The following is a 14712-nucleotide window of genomic DNA, read 5'->3' as shown; positions in this document are numbered from 1 at the left end:
TTGGTGTAAATAGCCTTATATTGATATATGGTTTGCTTTATTACCTTAACCCTTAAACAGGCAGGAGTTCTAAAAAATTATTTAATGTTACCACTAACTTAATTTGCACCCAAACAAAACATATCCAAAAATAACTTTTCAGTAGGTTGTGTATTGCTCCCTCCAGGGTGTGTTCCTGCCTTGCGCCCAGTGATTCCGGGTAGGGTCCAGACCGACCGCGACCCTGAACTGGATAAGCGGTTACAGGCAATGAATGAATGAATGTTGTGTATTTCAGATTTTATGAGTTGTATCTCCCAGGATGTGTTGCTATTTAGTAAGGTATAGGGGAAAAAAATCAAAATAGAAAATATTTTAATGACTCATCTGATTAATAGATTATTGTCACTTACATCACACACACTAGTTTTAAACAGATTTTATTACTTATATCAATATATAGGCCTACAACATTTTTCAAATGAGCTTTTTCAAGTGAATAACAACATAAAATGAAACATACAAAGAGAAGTACACTGATTTACACTGATCTATTGATCAACTGCTTCAGGAAGGACAAGGCACAAAGAAATGAATAACAATAGTTACTATCACTCTCAATCACTCAGTTGCATGGGCTTTTCCCAGTGATTATACTCAGACAAATACCACATTTCATGATATGAGATACTTTTTTGTGAAAAAAATAAAGCCCAGCCATTGATCTCTAGAAATATAACACACCGGAGTTGTCCCTCCTCTCAACCAATGTGTTTCCATTTCCATAACTGTCCAGACACAGAAAACCCATTCTGTTTACACTCTTGTTAAATGTGGACAGGATCCATTTCTAACCTCTGATGATCACATATTAAATATTACTGACTGACAATATATTATCAAAATTACTTTAATAAAGTTATGTTATTGTTTTATTACAAATTACTATGATTATAATGTAATTAATTAAAAGTTTATCAGAAAGTACTGCACCACTGTTGATCATGATGAATTCTGAGCAGATCTACAAAACTATGACAGATAACATGAACCAAGTGATCTGACCAACATACTCACACCAGACAAGACTTAATTGGGTGAAATCATTCAATCATCCTGTTTTAGGCAGCGTGTTTCAGGAGCTACACAACCTTTAACATCATGTAGGAGGCATGACTGAAAACAGATATTTACATGAATTTGAAATAGTTTTAGTTTTATTTGTTGTCGATAAAACATACTTAAATATCTTAATCTGACTAATCATGTTCGGAGTTAGATCCAACTAACAGATGTAAATATCCCTGATCATGATTAGTCAGATTAAGATATTTAAGTATGTTTTATCGACAACAAATAAAACTAAAACTTGTACTATTTCAAATTCATGTAAATATCTGTTTTAATGGCAAACCTGCTTTGTTTAGCCATCAGTTTATTGGTTGATGCCATAAAGGTAAGGTGCAGCTGAATGTAATCTAAACACAAGACTGGGATAATGCACAGGGTTTGTTTGTTCCACAAAGTAGGTTTATATTTTTAGAGGCAAAGCAGGTTTTGCAGCATATAGCTTTTTTTTTTTTTTTCCATAAGCCTAAGTATGCCACCTGAGGTGTGATAATCTAACAGCTTCACTTTCAGCTTGAATATATTCAAGCTGGAAAAAAGCTATTTTATTCTTCTCTCTGATCCAGTTTTGCTACTGAATTTACAAAGAAGTTCATGATAACAGCTAAACGAACTATAAAAGGATCAGAGCCTTTTAGATTCAGAATTGTTCCTCCCTGAGTTTCATAATGTACAATCTCCAAGCATTTAGACAGCAGTGATTTTGGTGCAATCTAGACTGTGTCCATGATCTAAAATAGGAGTCTCCCTGATGAGCAGGGCATCAGTGTAAGGGAGAGAGAGAGGGGCTCAGGGAGTGAGCCTGTGATAAATCATTCTGGTTATGCCCTACTTGTGCTGACACAGAGAACCATTATGTCTGGTTAAGATTGGATAATGCCATACTGAGGCATGCATAACAGAGATGAGGATTTACTACTTACTGTGGAGTTATTGTGAAATAATGCAAAAATGTGAAAGGGTGTAAGCAGAAATTATACATGTAATTTTTTCTTAACCTTATCTTGAATGTTAAAATTACACTTGTGTGCAAGTTACCAAGACCTCCTGACTTGAAGTGCACTTCTGTAACCGTCTGCCTCAAAACCTCAAGCTTCCAGTGAAATTTAAAGCGGCATTCCTTGGACAGCATTTTGTTCTTTCACTACAGTCCCAAGAACGCATTGTCTTATACTTGTAAAAGCTAAGAATCTTTTAGTTTTTAGATCTCTAAACAGCAGTGTCTTTGCTAATACAAGCTGTGTGTGTTGTGTTTAGAGTTCTCTGCTGTTTCAAGACATACAGCAAAATGGGATCTTATGGAAGACCATTGTGAATAATAAAACTTTGTATATATGGAAAACCACATTCTTGTACCTCTCAATCGGACTAAAAAAACAATCATGCTTGTGATTAATGTACATTAATGAAACAGCAAAATAATACATTTTTTCCATATCCTGATAACCAACCAACCAACCAACTGAATCAATAAATATAAACACTACCTCATAATTCATGAGGAAACATGCTTCTCTTGACCTAATATTTGGTTTTGGGAAATAAACCCTTTTAATTAAGTACCATGTTAGAGATATACAAACCTGTCAAAACAATATTTTAAAAATATTCAATTATACAAAATATACAGCACCAGCTCCTCTTTCATGAAGAGGTGGAAAAAAAAGGTAATTATTCAGGTCCTTGATGTTATTTTTAAAACTTTTCGCAAATGAGTCAATTACACTGACGCTGTGTATATGAACTGAAATTACAAATGATATACAGAGCAGGTTCTGTACCAGCTTCAGTGTTTACTAGACATCCAGTGCTGATAGTTAAGGCAATTCAAATACTGGTATACGCTCCATGTCCATATTTTAGTTAAAATGTGAACTTCAGTCATGTTTGACCTCAAATTCATGTCCTCTTCCACAAACAAAGGTAAACCAGCTCTGTATGAACTACTCCTGAGGCAGGAAGGAGAGAGGTATCACAAGGCTTTAAGCTGCCTGCTTCTGTTGTGAGGCTGATACCTCCTCCTCCTCATTGTTCCTCTTTTCCTGGTTCCAGTCTTTTAGTCCATCTGGTAGGCTTGTGTCCTCTTCAAAGCTGCCTGTGCCCTCCACAAACTCCTCGTAAGTGGATTTCTCCTCAAACGGCCTGGGACCAAGTAGCTCCAACATGTCTGCTTTGTCTAGAATCTCTTTTTCCATGAGACGGTTACCTACCTATAGGTACACAGGTATACTCTTTTAGACACCACACCCCACTTGCACTAGTATTAATTCAGTATGAATTCTGGTGAGGGCATCTTTATTATACATTTTATATACATATTTAAAAATCCAGTTAATATAGCAGCTTAAGTTCTTACCATCATAAGAAGGTCGCGTTTCTCTGTAATAAGTTCCAGAGTTCTTTGGTAAGCTCTGTCCACCAGTTCCCTGACTTCTTCATCGATCAGCTCTGCAGTGGCCTCACTGTAGGGTTTCTCCAATACCATCTCACCCTGCCGAGGCAGATCAAAAGATACCTGCCCCACCTTCTCACTCATCCCAAACTGCACTATCTGCAGACCACAGAGAATTAGAGACAGACACAAAGACAGAGAAGTTTAAAAAAGGAAATCTTGTGCGTTCGTGTTTGTTTTTCACAAATTATTGCTGTATATACCTGTGCATAAGCTGACTGAGTGATCTTCCTCAGGTCATCTTGTGCTCCAGTGGTGATTCTGTTGAAGAAAACCTGCTCAGCCACTCGACCACCCAGCATCATACACATTCTGTCAAACAGCTGCTCCCGTGTATACAGGTACTGCTCTTTAGGAAGGTACTGGGCATAGCCTAAACCTTTCCCACGTGGAATAATGGACACCTAAGTCAGTCACCCACACACACACACACAGAGGCAGGGAGAGACAGATAAGGCACAAAGCCAATTAATCTTATGGCTAATTTTTTTATTTGTGTCCAGAAATATAACATGTTTATTAATACACTTTATTTTCTGTCAAGTGCTGCAGTCATAACATTTTTTTATTAAAACTTGACATATTCTACTTTGTTCACAAGTTAGCAATCCCAGGAGTCGTAAATAAACAACTATTATATGCCTTTTTTTTTTTTTTTTTTTTTTTTTTTAAATGTCACAAAGGCCAAATAACACGGTACCACACACCCCTTTCTACACATCCCTGTAGCAACTGTTCTTTTAAATGAGAATGAGCCATGGCCTAATGGTTAGAGGACTGGGCTTGGTACCGGAAGGTTGCCGGTGGCCCCACAACTGCTCCCCGGGCACCAGGGATGGCTGTCCCCGGCTCTGGGTGTGTGTTCATAGCTCCTAGTGCACTAGTGTGTGCATGTGTTCACTGCCACAGATGGGTTAAATGCAGAAGACACATTTTGTTGTATGTTGTACAATGACAAATAATTGCACATTATCAAGCACCCAGGACTGAGGCCATTTAGTGAGTTAGCCATTTTCACTTGGTTCTCTTTCTTTTCTGTTCATTCTTCTTCGTTTTCTCAGATAAACCAGTTTATACACTCATTGTGTTTGTTTTGCTCTATTTTAACCTCATCTTTGCATTCTCACAAAAACAAGGGTTCAGGGCTGTGAGTGGAGAGACACAGAAAAGGGGGCTGGAAAACTCTGAAGTGTCTGCTGTCTCCAAAAGATTCAGAACAAAATCAGAACCACTAATTTTATCCCTTGTAAAAAGTATCCCTTGTATGATGTAGGTTAACCGCAAAAACTCACTGTGTTGTTTCATTCCACATTCCAGCTACCTGTGGGCTGGCAGGTTCCAGATCCCAAATTAATGTGCTAATGAACTGAAAAGTGATAGTCTCCCACCCATAATATGTCTGCTTTAATGTTTTCTTGACATTTCTCTAAAGGTGGCTGGGGTGCTAGAGCACAGAAGGTCACGGTTGTGTGCATTACTAAATAGATCTAAATGGTACACCCATATCAGCAGCATCCGACAAATCCTTCCGTTTTTACTTGAGTTATAGTTACAAAGATAACACAAAAGGTAATACAGTTATTTACCAAAATCAATAAAAGCATTGCTTTATGACAATGTAAAATACTTATAGCATATGCAGGGTCTCTAGGTTGCATCACATTAAAGTCCATCTGGTGGTTTGACAATATGGGGAAAAGGAGGGAGAGAGAGGGGAGGGGAAAAAAACCCATCTCCAACACAGGAGGCCACCAGTTCCACATTTGTTTTTGTGGTTAATATAATATGACATGAAGAGAGTCACTAGAAAATAGGTAATGTTTGCATACAGGCACACTGATACAACACAAGAGCAAAGAGAAACTAAGCAAGCCTAGTTTTGCCAGACCACCATATAGCCATTGTCACAGAGGTGTTTCATTGTTTACATGTGGTTTTTATTATATGATTTTGTTGTACAGAATATATGGAGGGCAGGTAATAAATGAAGAAATGAAAGGAGCACATTTTTTTCATTATATATCATGACATCAGTGTTTTTCTTGTTCATTTTATTTAAAAGATAAATACTAGATGATCTATCACCAAAAAATAAAAAAGACTTTAAGAATTATGGTTTCTATTTATTCAATGTAATTGTTAGAGTAAAACGTGAAGTTTATTGTGGCTGTGCGCACATTAAACTTCATTATAAACACACTAACGCCACAAAAAGGTCTCCCCACTCACGTTAAATAAGACAAATTCAGCAGTCCTCCTCTCTCTGGGAGATACAGGTGCTCGTCATAAAATTAGAATATCATGAAAAAGTTGATTTATTTCATATTATACTCATTCATTACACACAGACTGATATATTTCAAGTGTTTATTTCTTTTAATTTGATGACTATAACTAATGAATACTGTACTACACTGAAATAAATCAACCTTTTCATGATATTCTAATTTTATGACCAGCACCTGTATAATACATGTGTAAATGCTGCCGAGTTCTGAGCCATCCTGCTGAGCTTGTGAACAGCAGAGAAACGTAACTAATGCAGAGCCAAACACAGCTCCAGAAACACACAAAGAGCGTGTCCCTGTTTAATTTCCTATTATTCAGCCACGGTTTGCGCTGAAGAACCTACTGTTCTTTGGTTCCAGCTGGGAACAAATTTTTCTAGTTCGCGAACCAGTTTATGTCGGTGGAAATGCGCAGAACGGTTCCAGTTTTAGTTCACGAACTGGAATGTGAAATATGTCTGAAATAACAACAGAGGTTGTAGTGGTGTAGTAGCGCCACCTTAAGTTCTCTCTGTGAAATACAGCTGAACTAACAGTTCCTATTCGCGTATGCGCATTTCAACATTAGGAGTGAGTCAACCGGTCAGTACGCGAAAATGTCTCTTCTAGGCCAGCCCAGTACACAATACTGCAAAAAGCAGGTATTGAATTACATTTTTTTAAAGATTTATTACATTTTGCAGATTTTAAATGATTTGGAAGTATATATGTGAAACATATTAAAGTATATAACCAATTACCTTGAGTAGTGGGTCAGCGTGCTCAAGGAACCAGCCCACAACAGCATGACCGGCCTCATGGTATGCCACAGTTTTCTTCTCAGTGGGCTGCAACACTTGTGTCCTCTTCTCTAGGCCTGCAGTTATGAAGACCACAAAGTGCATTTCATTTGTCAATCTCTCACACAGACACAGTAATAACATACATAAATCAACTGGTACATTTACTAGCTTTAACTAAATCAATTCTGGTTGCCATCAGAAATATGTTTAATAAAAAGGTTTTTATTTCAAGACTCACCTCCGATCACTCTGTCAATAGCCTGTTCAAAATGTTTGGCATTAACACCTTTACTGAGATGTCTGGCAGCAATGAGAGCTGCTTCATTACACACATTTGCAATGTCAGCTCCTGAGGGGCAGTAACAGAGATGCACTGTAAGCTCCCCAGTCATGATCTACTGATTTCATCACTAACACAAAAGCAAGTCCACCACAAGGATTAGTCTACTCTGTAAAAGGCAGAATACTCATTGTCCTGGGCATACAGACTTTACATTCCATTTGCTTCTTCACACTTTTAACCACTTTCCAAAACATTATTATTTAATCATTTTAACCATGTCACATAAGAGAGGTAATTCTGAACAGCAGGCTTTGTAACAGTTACGATTAGGAATGTGACCTGTGACTATAATAAATTCAATTTGTGATTCTTCCTGACTGCTAATTTTAAATGAATGTTCCCATGCAACTGTAACGAGAGCCATAATTAATTAGTGACATGCAGCTTCTAAAGTACTGTGCAACAATAGCCAGGATTTATAAATACTGTATATACACAGCATATTGTCGCTGTCCAATGGTAAATAAGTCACACAGCTTCAGGGTCCTGGGATTGTGGGTCAAATCTGTGAGGAGTTTGGTGTGTTCTCCTCCTGTCTGCGTAGGTTTCTTCCCGCAGTACAAAAAAAACCAAAAAACATGTTGGTAGATTGATTGGCTACTCTTAAAGTGTCCATAGGTGTGTGTGTGTGTGCATGTGTGTAAGTGAACTAGATCTTGAACTAGATAAGCAGTTACAGACAATGAATGAATGAATGAACTTCATCCAGTTTTCACACAATGTGAAGGATAGCTGCTGTGTTCAAATGATGTAGTAAACTAAAAATCCATAAAAATGGAGAAACGACATGCGCCATAATTTTCTTCATTAACTTACTCATTCACTCATTTATTTTCTTAAGCTTCATCGTGTTCACGGTCATTTGGAGCCTACCCAGAATAGATAGATAGATGTATACTTTACTGATCCCAGAGGGAAATTCAAGGCATCCAGTAGCTGTGCCACATGCAAGAGTAAAATATAAAAATAAGATTTATAACAACAAAAAAATAGAAAGGTGCAAAAAATAGAAAACATGTTGGTTCCCCTACCAACATGTTTTTTGGACTGCGGGAGGAAACCAGAGCACCCGGAGGAAATGCAGACACACGGAGAAAACACCTTACAGACAATGACCTGTGGCAGAGATTGAGCTCACAACCCTCGGACACTGAAGCTGTGTGACAACTACACTAACTGTTGTGCCTCCATGCTACACACAGTATATATTACATTGATTAAAATATATTAACTTTACATTTCATCTGTGTTTCATAAAATTAAATTTCTCTAGAAAGATAACCATTCATGTTTAGAATATTATGGCCCAGATTTCTACCTTACCTGTGAAACCAGGAGTTGAAGCAGCCATTTTCCTAGCAAGAGCATCTCTGTCCAGATCCGGGTCCAGTTTAAGAGGCCTCAGATGGACCTTAAAAATTGAGGCTCTACCTTTAATATCAGGAGGACCTGCAATTTCATAAATAAACGCTTAATCGTTTAAGTAAATAAACAGGCATAAATTTCAACGTAATACAAACACTGATTGCCGCACACATACCTATATAAATCTGTCTGTCGAATCGACCAGGTCGCATCAAAGCTGGATCCAGGATGTCAGGTCTGTTTGTTCCAGCCAAGACCACAACATTAGAACTAGCGTTGAAACCTTTAAGAATCACAAAGTTACTATGTAAAATGTGACTGAAAGATGACATGATTATAAAGACAAATACTGTTACTGCTGTGATTAATAACTAAACAGATATTTGCAGAGGGTTTCAACCACAATATAATAATATATTTAATAATAAATAACAAAACCCTCTTAACTAACAGCATGGGAAACTCAAAACCTTCATTACAGTTCTACACATACCATCCATTTCTACAAGCAGCTGGTTGAGTGTGTTCTCCTGCTCACTCTGACCTCCAAAATTTCCTTCACCCCTCTTCCTGCCTACTGCATCAATTTCATCTATGAAGAGGATACAGGGGGCATTTTTCCTGGCCATAGCAAACATGTCTCTCACCTGAAAAGGAGAGAATTAAATAAGTCATGATGATACTGAAAATAAAATTATAAATTTGCTATTTATTCTCTTCTTATATTTCTTATGTTATATGAATGAAAACATAAACTAACTATTCTTGGCTACTGTTTTTTTACCATGTCATTGTAGAATTAATGGTTTCCTAAATAAATAAATAAACAAATGAAACGTCCCTTTACAAAATTGAAACATTCCTCATTTGCTTTCAAAATGCATGACTAAACATGGCTGGGAATAGAGAACATAAATAAATGATGGATTAATAAATTCAAGAAAAATGTGTAGTTTAAAGAAAAAAAAACGTAAAAGTATTCTGTTCAAATAGTGAAATATTATTCAGCGAATAATTTGTTTTTGAAAGGAATTAAGAGAAAATAACAGATATTCAGATTATTCCACGTAAAATCATTCATTCATTGTCTGTAAGCGCTTATCCAGTTCAGGGTCCACGGTAGGTCCCGATCCTACCCAGAATCACCGGGCACAAGGCAGAAACACACCCTGGAGGGGGCCCCACTCCTTCACAGGGCGACACACTCTCACACCTATGGACACTTGAGTCGCCAATCCACCTACCAATGTGTGTTTTTTGACCAGAAGAAACCCACGAGGATGTGGGGAGAATACATTATACATTAAATAATTTATTTGTATAACAAATGCTTCCAAATTTTTGACCAAGAGTGCAAGTCTACTCATATTTCTACTTCAAAGATACACTCACTCTTGCTGGACCAACTCCCACAAACATCTCCAGGAACTCAGAGCCATTGACAGTTATGAAAGGAACATTTGCTTCTCCAGCAGTAGCTTTGGCCAGTAAAGTCTTCCCTGTTCCTGGGGGTCCTGACAGCACAGCACCCTTTCAATAAACAGAGCTTAACAATTAGTAAACAGCACTCTTCAAGATAACATGCATTGTACATTATTGTTGAATGGCATAGTGTTTTTTTTGTGCACAAACCGGTGTAGACCACCATTACTGAGAGTGGTTTATTTACCTTAGGAATCTTAGCCCCGAGGTCCTGGTATTGCTGTGGGTTCTTCAAAAAATTGACAAACTCCATAATCTCCAGTTTAGCCTCCTCACACCCAGCTACATCTTTAAACTTCACATCTATGTTGTCCTTCATCATCTTTGCCGTGGATTCCTTCATGCTGAAAGGCCCCTTTCTACCCCCTACTCCTCCCCCCATTGGTCCTCGTCGTAATGTAAAGAGGAAAAAGCCAATTAACAGCAAAGTTGGAATGATGCTCATAAGAAACGACCTGAGAAAACATAAAAAAATATGTGAAACCTTTTTTTTGAGGTCACAGAACAATAAAAATGCAAGTCAGGCTAAATTTATTTAGACACAAAAGAGAAGGCACCTCAGTTAAATACAGATAGACAAAAATCAGTTAAAAATGTGGCCCAAAGAGGGCAGTGAAGGTCTGAGACTCTTACCCATCGCTCTCTGTGCTGTATACTACTGCCGCTCTTTGGGACGGCTCCAGACCCAGCTCATAGTGAGCAGCCTCCAGGTTCCTCTCAAAAGTGTCAGCGCTGCCAATGTTAAACCACACGTAACTCTAACAAGGGGGTGGGGGAACATATCATGATGTGAAAATTCATTTGTCATGAAGGTATTTTTCCTTATTTAGACCACACACAGAAATGTAAATGTTATACCATGTATAACAAAGCAGTAGAGTGCAAAAATATTTAACATTGTGCTCATAAAATAGCTTTAATTTGCTTATATCACTGCAGCAATTGAACTCACTCCTTCTGTATCTGCATCAGGAACAAGAACGACTCTGACAAACTGCTTGTTCACAACCTCGATACGGTCAACCTGCAGAAATAAAGGAACACATATATAAATATATGTATAGAATAACAAAACTATCAACTGTTACAGCACAACTACTAATACATAAAATATATATATTTTAAAAATGATGGAAATTTCTCTCACCAATCCCCTGCCAAGGTAGCGATGAACAAAGTCTTTCCACGTGATCTCTCTGCCTGGATCACGGAAGTACAGATAGAGCAGGACAGAGGCAACACCTCCTAGTGTGACTGCAATGTAGAGGAAATCTTTATCATCCCATGGAACATCACCCTGTGTTGGTCAGAATTCAACAGGTGAGGAATAGATTTTGATCATTGTTGCTGCAATTTAATGACATGCAGATATTAACAAATAAGAGATATGTTCAGTAACACTCAGATGAAAACAACATGGACAAAGGTTTTGACATGTGGATCCAGGAGTGGATATCAGAGTAAAAAAATTAATTAATTAATCTAATTCAGTCTTTTAACAAATATAGCCAACAACAGATGTATTGATGTTGTTGTTAGTTGTGTATGAGTTGGTGAGTGATATGGAAAGTATATTACAAAACTTCCATACACTGATGGTTACTCTTTTTAATGAAATGTAAAATCTGATGGGCATTAGCTGATCATACATTTTCATCACTGAAAAAGCACATCACACTATCACTACTCCTACCTGTTGTAAACGACTTTTCCAGTCCTTTTTTCCTCCCTTCTTTCCCCCTCCTCCACCTGACTGGTGCTCTGGTCCACTAGGTTTACCTTCTATAAGCAAAAGGGGGAATTATTGGAAGCCTATAAAACTCTTGCACACAACATTAAACAGCACACTATTTCAAGTATGTTGATATTCAGTTACCTTTAGAAGCCTCGTTTGAGTAAAATATTGGTGGAAACAAGTTATTTACAGATGATACGGGCTTTAGGTGATTTAGTGACAAACCCTGGGGGGGACACAGAAATATACAGTTACAATTGTAAACTGGCAGAGAGAGAGAGAGAGAGAATATACTAGTATATCTAAGTGTATATAGTAATAGATCAAAACTTTAAGAACATTCACAAATGGAGCAAGTAACACTGACTGGCTTTTAATGGGAGCGTATGTCAATGGCTTGAATATTTCAGACAAAAAGCCAAAAGATATTTCTCATAGTTTACATGGAAGACCTCACCAAATTATTAAAACATAAATTTCAATGCTTTTGTGGTGTTCTCAGTCAGCATCAACTAAATTTGGCCCAAACAGGAAAATTCCCTGAAGCATAAAGGCAAGGAACACTTTCCTGCCTGGTCAAAACTAATAAAAGTATAACTGTGGCACAAGTCATTGATATCTTTGATGACTGATTACAGAAGATGTGTATCATAACCCACAATGCATCACACCTGCTGTGTTTGTGGCTCTGTAGAAAACAGACCAGTCTTGACTAACATGGACCCATATCTACTATCGAAATCAAGAACAAAGATATAGCAAGCTTCAGAACTGGAGCTTGACAGTAGAGGAAGAAAGTGGCCTGGTCTGATCAGTGATGTGTATGTTTTACTTCAAGTGAACACCAGGGTACCTTGTGTGCTAATTACCTGGGCTCGAAGATGCACTGTGGGTAGAATGCAATTGTGTGATGATCTGGGCAACGTGTTGTTGGATGGAAAATCCTGGGTCCAGACATTTGTTTGTACATCAATTAAACCTGTGCCACAATTAGATGGCATTTTATACAGGTAGATTTTGATTCATTAGTGTATGAGACAACTAACACGAGACTTGTTTTTACTTCTATTTGTACAGTTAGACTTGACCATTTTTTGAACTAGACATGCTATTGATATGCTGTTTTACCACCTGTTACAGGTGACACTAATCTGTCTTGTTGTCCTGCTTAGTGAGTGCGTTTATTGTTAGGTGTACTTGTATATTCTGTCCTTATTCCACATTGTCATTCGTTTTCACATTGTAGTTCCTGTGAAATGCACTGCTGTTTTCTGTAGCAAAACATTTCTTGACAAAACATTTTCAGCTAAAAATAATTATTTGTATTCAACTCAGTTACATACTAACATTTAGTGGATATTCTGTATTAAGCCTGTAGTATTTTAAACATGGCCACCCCCATGTGAAGGGGAGTAGGAATTGCATAATTCAGGGATAGTATCTCATGAGAGATTAACTTTTATAGTTTACATTCTTTCCATAATGTCATATTCACTTAAATGGTTTAAATGGCAGACGGGTTATTTAAGGAAAATACAACTATAGGGAATATTGAATATATCTGCTCCAGGACTCCAGTGTTTTCTACCATCCTCCAAAAGTTACATTTCTGCAGTGCTGAGCCTGGAGTAGCAACAAGAAAGACTCTATTCTCACTACTACTTGTCAGTGAAGCAACAAAACAAATCTGCAGCTCTAATTTGAAGGTAAAAATATTACCTTGTGTTTCTTCAACGTGACAATTGCTAAAGTAGCTAAATAAACAAGACCGAGGCTGTCAGAGACCGGACCACACGCCTAGTCATCATGACTCTGTCAGCGACCTGTCACTGCACCGAGACGAGGTGAGGAAACAACCGCGTTACAGAAGCAGGGATGCTAGTGTGTTTGGAGTGTAGTGGCTGGTGTTAGAGCAGTGTTATGAGATTGTTTACCCTTAAGTGGGGTCTCCTTAGTCCGGGAGAGCAGAGTTTCCTCACAGCAGCGCTGACTCCACACCGCCGCAAAGGCCGAGCAGCCGCCGAGAGCAGCCCCAACATTAGAGCCATCCTCCGCCGCCTCGGCGCTGTCCCTCAACCCAGATGACCGCTTACAGCCTCCTCTCACAACCCTCAGATCCACAGAGACCGTCACACACTCGCGGCACAGCGGCAATGAAGGTGAAATGGCACGAGTCTGGAGGTGTCCGTGAAAATCGCCTGACCTCACGGTGTATTGACATGCCCTCAGTCGGCAAACGGCTTCCACACACATTTGTTTAATGTGTACGAGTACAGTAAATTAGCACAAACAGCAATCCGATTTAATGCGGATTAAATCGCATTATATTATAAAACCTCATCTTTACACAACGCTGGGCAAACAGGCAGAACACGTTCGACTCAGGGTCCTTCACACCGCAAAGCCGTCTTCCCAAACACCTTCACAAACTTCCCCTACGCACTCCTCTTACACTTCGCTGCAGGGAAATTCTAAATATCTTAATTTAGATAGCCATATAAAGCTCACAAACTATCCATAAAAGTACTGATTTAACATTAAAAAAAATAATTTATAACGTATATAAAACCGCTGAGTCCCACTGGAAATGTCAGTATCTAGGGCTAGTGTCAGTGGTGGGTGTCAGTGTTCTCAGAATGCGACGCTCCCTGCCCGTTAGTGCTCAGTGATTGGCTGTGGAGTCCAGACCACGAGCGTCTCCGCTGATGAAACTCAAACCAGAGTTACACTGTTACCCCACTAATCATACACTGATACAATCCTCAATAAAGATCAAGCTTCATCAGAATAGGAGCGCATTTCCACCACATGAAAAAGCAATTTTTAATGTGTTAAGTCATACATGTTTTTCTATGGGCACTTGTATAATATGCACTAAATATACACTAATCGACCACAATGACCACCTGATTGCTTATACACTCTCAGCACCTCTGAAGCTTCAGGAGCACTGTGGTTCTGCACTTACAGAATTTATTCTAGATATTGCTTGCATTTTTAGCCTCCTCTGGGTATGAAACAGTGCAACACTACAAAGACAACAGTTGTGCAGTAGCGGTATTAACATGGAAAGGCATCGGCATCTTACGTTCGCGTGACACTGGCACATGCCAGTAACATCGGCACCTTACGTACGAGTGACAGTGGCATCTATTTTT

The 14712-nt window shown here is 38.4% G+C and overlaps 1 protein-coding gene across 1 annotated transcript; it reads right to left on the bottom strand.

Moving 5' to 3' along the window:
* Positions 1-447: 447 nt before the first annotated feature.
* Positions 448-13741, bottom strand: afg3l1 (AFG3-like AAA ATPase 1). Its single transcript, XM_066667836.1, has 16 exons — positions 13489-13741; positions 11696-11780; positions 11513-11601; positions 10967-11116; positions 10772-10843; positions 10453-10577; positions 10007-10274; positions 9730-9867; positions 8831-8984; positions 8513-8620; positions 8296-8421; positions 6868-6978; positions 6588-6703; positions 3763-3963; positions 3464-3658; positions 448-3317 (listed from the first exon to the last, which is right to left on the bottom strand). The coding sequence occupies exons 1-16, from the start codon at positions 13600-13602 to the stop codon at positions 3090-3092; spliced, it is 2280 nt and encodes a 759-aa protein (XP_066523933.1). The 5' UTR covers positions 13603-13741; the 3' UTR covers positions 448-3089.
* Positions 13742-14712: the final 971 nt, after the last annotated feature.

Source organism: Hoplias malabaricus, chromosome 4, assembly GCF_029633855.1.
Source record: "Hoplias malabaricus isolate fHopMal1 chromosome 4, fHopMal1.hap1, whole genome shotgun sequence".
Classification (NCBI taxonomy): Eukaryota; Metazoa; Chordata; class Actinopteri; order Characiformes; family Erythrinidae; genus Hoplias; species Hoplias malabaricus.
This window is presented reverse-complemented; position numbering and strand designations above follow the sequence as displayed.

Coding starts and splice junctions, on each gene's coding strand:
- afg3l1 (XM_066667836.1), bottom strand. CDS start 13,602: ATGGCTCTAATGTTGGGGCTGCTCTCGGCGGCTGCTCGGCCTTTGCGG. Junction 11,602..11,695: donor CTCAAACGAGGCTTCTAAAG/GTAACTGAATAT, acceptor TTTTGCTTATAG/AAGGTAAACCTAGTGGACCA. Junction 10,578..10,771: donor CTGATGCAGATACAGAAGGA/GTGAGTTCAATT, acceptor CCCCCTTGTTAG/AGTTACGTGTGGTTTAACAT.